The following is a 6,460-nucleotide window of genomic DNA, read 5'->3' as shown; positions in this document are numbered from 1 at the left end:
CGAAAAATACAGACTTTCAGAACTTGCACGAACCAAGAAAGCCAAGTGAATTGCAATACACTCAAAAATATTGTACAAAATATTGTCAATGAGAGATTTGTTCTCCCTCCCTCTTTGTGCTGGGTCTGGACAGAGAACTTCGTCAACGTCCTTGCCAGGCAACGGGGGAAGAAACCCTCTGGTGTGCCGGATCCAGCCTTGGCAACACTCCACAGCTATGTGACTACAGGCTAGTTTCATTGCCCGTAATAGATTTCCCCATGTATGTGTGTTTTGGTCATAGATCTACGCAGAGAAAAACTTTCTATTGGGTTGAGGAAAGGTCTGTATGGTGGACCGAGGAAGGCAAACATTTATGAACCACTGGCGTACCTGGACAGCATGGTGAAAGCTGGCACTTGTACCAAACCACAACAGACAGGAAGCACTGATCCTGCTGTTTCTAAATAATATTTTATATAATTTGTTGTTTTCGGGAGGAAACCACCCAATTCTAATTTTGAGGTTTTTCTCCTTTTTTTTTGCATAAATCAGTGCTACTGAACACCCTTTACGTCTGTGTGTTGGTTAAAACAATATTGAACCAAAGAAAGTATTAAAAGGCACTTCGGACAAAACCTCTTAACTCCATTGGACCAATGCAAAATTGACAATATATAATGTCACAGTACCAACTTTGATAAGACAGTATTGCTTTGTTCTAATAATATAAGGTTATCTTCATTTCCTGAAGAAAAAGAATCATCGGTCACAAGATCGTCCTGCATTAATATACAGTACATAGTGGGCGTACTCAAGAAAGATGCAGCAGCATAAAATACAGGCAAACTGTCCAGATGTATGCAGAACCGGGATGACTGGAGGCGATGATGATGGGTTAGGGCTCGTCTCAGAACGACCTTGGAGGGGTGGTGGGCGGTGGGCATCACAAACATAGCATGGCCGCCGTATAATAGACATGGTGTGTCAATAAAATGCCCATACTGTATGTGGAGATGACTTTAAACTAGAAAAAATATTGTTACCTGCATTGTTGATGAGCAGGTCCAGCCTGGGCTCAGTCTTCAAGAAGGTTTCAGCAAAGGAGCGAACGGACTTCAGACTCCCCAGATCCAAGTGCATGAACACCACCTCATTGCTCCCACTCTCCTGCAGGAGACCATGATTCATTACATAAGTGGCAAGAAAGACCCTTTAGCTTCAGGGTTATTTGTTTTCTTTTACCTTTTTGATGTCAGTGAGAGCAGCTTCAGCTCTCTGTTTACTTCGACAGGCCAGAATGACCCTGGCTCCTCTCTTTGCCAGTTCTATGGCTGTAGTCTTCCCAATTCCTGTGTTACTTCCTGAAAGTAATGCAGTGTATTGTCCTCTGTATTAACAAACATTGTTTGTGTAGTTAATAGTTATCACTATATAGAATCCCATTATTGAGACGATGCACTGTGCATTATAGCATCCATCAAATATTATGCAAAAACAGTTTAATAAACGCAGAAGGGAGTTCCAACCAGGCCTCTAGCCTATGGCAGGCCAGTCTGGTGCATCTCAGAGGCAGGACAGGTTACAGGAGAAAAGGAGGCCCTGTAGCAACTCAGACAGTTTAAGCCCTTATTTTATTATCAGGGTGCAAGTAAAAAAGCGACAAAATGTCGATGTTTCAGTCAGGTCATAGCCCGAGGGGGCAACACAGTAAGGCTTAAGTACACACATGGTACAGGGGCAGGCCATTCAGTTGTAGCCTGGCTAATAACCCAGACTCAAATCACACTGTCGTGTGGGCAGGCAATTGTTTTTTGCCAACAGCTGATTCGGTCTGGATTATTAGCCAGGCTAATTCAGTTGACCAATGGCACACAGCCAGCAAGCATTAGTTCATATACATATTTTTCACGTGGAACATTCAAGTGAGGAATTATCCAGATGAAGTGTGCATTTATACTATATGAATATACAGATGTAGGAAAGATAACAATACAAAAATAGTACAACATTTTAAATTTAAAAGACAACTATCAAGTTCAAATTCATATTTTTGGTACATATGAAATATATTTTTTATGAATACATTAAAACCAAATATGATGCAAAAGACCAAACCTAGTTTGGGAATAGACTGCTTTGGGGGGCAAAAAACTAGTTAAATGGCCAAGGACATACAGCACAATAAACAATAATAGGGCCCCAGTGGAGGGTCAAGTGTCACCACCAGACCAGACCACCACTCAGGCTACTTGTGCTCTACATTGCTGCTGTCCCTGGGCCCTATTATTGTGCTGTATGTCCTTGGCCATTTACCTAGTTTTTTGGCCCCCAACGCAGTCCATTCCCTAGCTCTGGTCCATAGTCTTACTGCTTCTATGATTCTGCCCTTACTGCAGGGCAGAATCATAGAAGCAGTAAGGCTATGGACCAGAGCTATCCATTCTCAAACTAGGTTTGGTCTTCTGCCTCATATTTGGTTTTAATTGATTCATAAATATATATATTTCATAATTGTACTTCAAACAAAAATATGAATTTGAACTTGATAGTTGTCTTTTAAATTTAAAATGTTGCACTATTTTTGTATTATTATCTTTCCTACATCTGTGCATTTATAGACTGTAGCCTATATTCACAGTCTAAATGCACACTTTTATCTGGATAATTCCTCACTTGAATGTTCCACGTGTGAAAAATATGTAGCCTACTATGAACTAATGATTACTGCTGGCTGTGTGACATTGATTAACTGAAGGACCTGTCCCTGTACCATGTGTGTAGTTGTGTACTTAAGCTTTTAACAATCACTGTTTTCCCATTCAGGTTTGCTTTGCTTGTGCATGAAGCTCCTTTAACGCAAACTTTGCCCCCTCGGGCTATGCTGACGAAGATGTAACTGAAACATCGAAACTTTTTTACTTGCACCCTGATAATAAAATAAGGGATTAAACTGTCTGAGTTGCTCCAGTGCCTCCTTTTCTCCAGTTTAATAAACTAGTTTTAATCCACATAAGTTATTACCTGACAAATACACAACAAATACACTACATTATAAAGCTGCAAACAAATACTTAACTACATTATAAAGCTGCAATTATCTTCAGTAGGATAATTAATGAGAATTAATGAATACTAGAAATACACTCACCAGTAACAATCACTGTTTTCCCATTCAGGTTTGCTTTGCTTGTGCATGAAGCTCCTTTAACGCAAACATTATAAATAATCACATAGACTCCCACTAGAACCACTCCAATAAGTACAAACGCATCCATCCTGGGATAACTGTGTGAGAGGCTGAGCTCTGAGCTGAAATATCTCACACAACGCAACGCAACGCAAGGGCAGCGTCTAGTGAGCTAATCTAGTGAGCTAATTTAAGACTTCCGGTGGACGATCTCTTCAAAATAAGAGTACCCTCTAGAGTATTGAAAAAAAGTTTAATTTGCACATTAAAACTACAAATTAAGCATTTAAATGATGCTATATGATGCTATAAGACACACATTATGTTTCTGTGTAAGAATAAGTAATTAAATCCTTATAATAATAATAATAAAGTTATCTAAATGGATAAATGCTATTCACTGGAGTGCATGGACTTTATAAAGTGGACACTGGACAAAAGACGGCTCCGCAAGGCAACTATCTGGACATACCCACGCGTTCGGGGAGATGTCCTATACCACACCCCACTCTCCGCTAAGCGGGAGAGGTGTAAAATTCACAGTAGCAGACCTTCTACTGGGGTCAAGGCTGACAAAAAGTACCGTTTCCGGACCCAGAATGGACACTGGACAAAAGACGGCTCCGCGAGGCAACTATCTGGACATACCCACGCGTTCGGGGAGATGTCCTGTACCACACCCCACTCTCCGCTAAGCGGGAGAGGTGTAAAATTCACAGCAGCAGACCTTCTACTGTGGTCAACGCTGAAAAAAGTACCGTTTCCGGACCCAGAATGGACACTGGACAAAGAGGCCTCCGCGAGGCAACTATCTGGACATACCCACACGTTCGGGGAGATGTCCTCTACCACACCACACTCTCCGCTAAGCGGGAGAGGTGTAAAATTCACAGCAGCAGACCTTCTACTGGGGTCAATGCTGACAAAAAGTACCGTTTCCGGACCCAGAATGGACACTGGACAAAGAGGCCTCCGCGAGGCAACTATCTGGACATACCCACACGTTCGGGGAGATGTCCTCTACCACACCACACTCTCCGCTAAGCGGGAGAGGTGTAAAATTCACAGCAGCAGACCTTCTACTGGGGTCAAGGCTGACAAAAAGTACCGTTTCCGGACCCAGAATGGACACTGGACAAAAGACGGCTCCGCGAGGCAACTATCTGGACATACCCACGCGTTCGGGGAGATGTCCTGTACCACACCCCACTCTCCGCTAAGCGGGAGAGGTGTAAAATTCACAGCAGCAGACCTTCTACTGGGGTCAATGCTGACAAAAAGTACCGTTTCCGGACCCAGAATGGACACTGGACAAAGAGGCCTCCGCGAGGCAACTATCTGGACATACCCACACGTTCGGGGAGATGTCCTCTACCACACCACACTCTCCGCTAAGCGGGAGAGGTGTAAAATTCACAGCAGCAGACCTTCTACTGGGGTCAAGGCTGACAAAAAGTACCGTTTCCGGACCCAGAATGGACACTGGACAAAAGACGGCTCCGCGAGGCAACTATCTGGACATACCCACGCGTTCGGGAAGATGTCCTGTACCACGCCCCACTCTCCACTAAGCGGGAGAGGTGTAAAATTCACAGCAGCAGACCTTCTACTGTGGTCAACGCTGAAAAAAGTACCGTTTCCGGACCCAGAATGGACACTGGACAAAGAGGCCTCCGCGAGGCAACTATCTGGACATACCCACGCGTTCGGGGAGATGTCCTCTACCACACCACACTCTCCGCTAAGCGGGAGAGGTGTAAAATTCACAGCAGCAGACCTTCTACTGGGGTCAATGCTGACAAAAAGTACCGTTTCCGGACCCAGAATGGACACTGGACAAAGAGGCCTCCGCGAGGCAACTATCTGGACATACCCACGTGTTCGGGGAGATGTCCTCTACCACACCCCACTCTCCGCTAAGAGAGAGAGGTGTAAAATTCACAGCAGCAGACCTTCTACTGGGGTCAACGCTCAAAAAAGTGCTGTGCCTTGGGGCATTGACATGAAATCACTTTCTCTACGCAAGCTAAGTCAGGTCAAGGAGTTACCTCTAGCTTTGGAATGGGTGTCACTTGTGTGCGTTGATTGCATCTGTCTGTGCATTTATGCATTTGTTTGTCCTGACGAAACTTGATTATTTCTCGACTGTTTATTTTCTCGTATGACACGACATAGAAACTACTTGTGACTACTGTCTTTGTGTGCTGTCGAGCGGATGTTCTTTGCATCAGCTCAAAGGTATAGCCTGCTGTGTCATTCGATTCATTTGTCCAGATATGCCATTTATGATCTTTAAGGATGTACAATGACGCATATGGTGGCCTGTCGAAAAATACACACATACTGGTCAAAGCATACTAATTTTGGTGGTACAGACAGGATAAATTGAACGTTTTTGGAATTTTTGTGCCAGCTCTTAACAGGAGAAGTAAGGTCTGTGGGCTGTTAATTACTTCATATGTTGATAAGCTCTTTTCCTGCTGACATGTTTCACATTGTTCAGATTGAGCAGGTAATATTTGTGCAATAGTGTCTAAGATGCCTTTTTGTGACACGTCAAGTGGCTGCACTATGAATTGTGACATGTTCTTTGTAGATGGTAAGGCCTTGTCACCACATTGAGTACAACTATACATTAAGACTTTTCAGGCAAAGCAGGTCATCTCCAAGGAAAGGAGACCGAAGTGTGTATTCTACAAATCTATTTAATATGGTGCATACTTCTGTCCTAGAACATTTCTGAGACACTAATGACACTGATGTGTTGGCTAGATTGAATTTCTCAAGTTTCCGTCTAAATGTTGAGTCCTGCGCTGCTGCTTCTTCAAGCCGTGTGTGACATTTTTTGATAGCAGATGTCTGTTGTAGAAATGTTAGAATTGGTAATGGTATAGCTTCACACATATTGTCATTTAGACTTTCATTGCATAAAACCACATCATCATCATCTTCTTCCAAATTGTCCTCCGTTATTGTTCTGTTAATTGCTTTCAACTGTCCAGGCACAGAATGTACAGATGTCTGTATGTTTTGCTTGAACAACTGTGTGGACACCACACATACTCAACCAAACTACTAGTTTGTGTATAAAATCTAATGGGTCATTGTGCATTCCTAAGGCCAAGTAAGATGCTATTCACTAGTTGTTGAGTGACACCACAGATTGTTTTGCAATCAAATGTGTGACCTGGATTTTGAAAAAACGCTTGAATGAGAGCTGCTAAATTCCCCGGCATAGATGACAACTGAACCATCGAAGTAGGTGTCAATGGTTTCAATTTATCTTGTACT

General features: G+C 43.0%; 1 protein-coding gene across 1 annotated transcript in view; it reads right to left on the bottom strand.

Annotated features, from left to right (window-relative positions):
- LOC310864467 (dehydrogenase/reductase SDR family member 13-like) overlaps nucleotides 1-1,305 on the bottom strand; it is a gene marked incomplete at its 3' end in the record, with an annotated part of 2,472 nt that extends 1,167 nt beyond the window's left edge. The window contains exons 1-2 of the mRNA XM_083773154.1: nucleotides 1,225-1,305; nucleotides 1,026-1,149 (exon numbers count right to left, since the gene is read on the bottom strand). Of these exons, the coding sequence (XP_083629280.1) occupies nucleotides 1,026-1,122 (97 nt within the window). The 5' untranslated portion in view covers nucleotides 1,123-1,149; nucleotides 1,225-1,305. The remainder of the gene's footprint in view (nucleotides 1-1,025; nucleotides 1,150-1,224) is intronic.
- Nucleotides 1,306-6,460: the final 5,155 nt, after the last annotated feature.

Source organism: Protomyctophum parallelum (assembly GCF_964188405.1).
Source record: "Protomyctophum parallelum genome assembly, chromosome: 9".
NCBI lineage: Eukaryota > Metazoa > Chordata > Actinopteri > Myctophiformes > Myctophidae > Protomyctophum > Protomyctophum parallelum.
The sequence above is the reverse complement of the archived record's forward strand: the minus strand, read 5'-3'. Positions and strand labels throughout refer to the sequence as shown.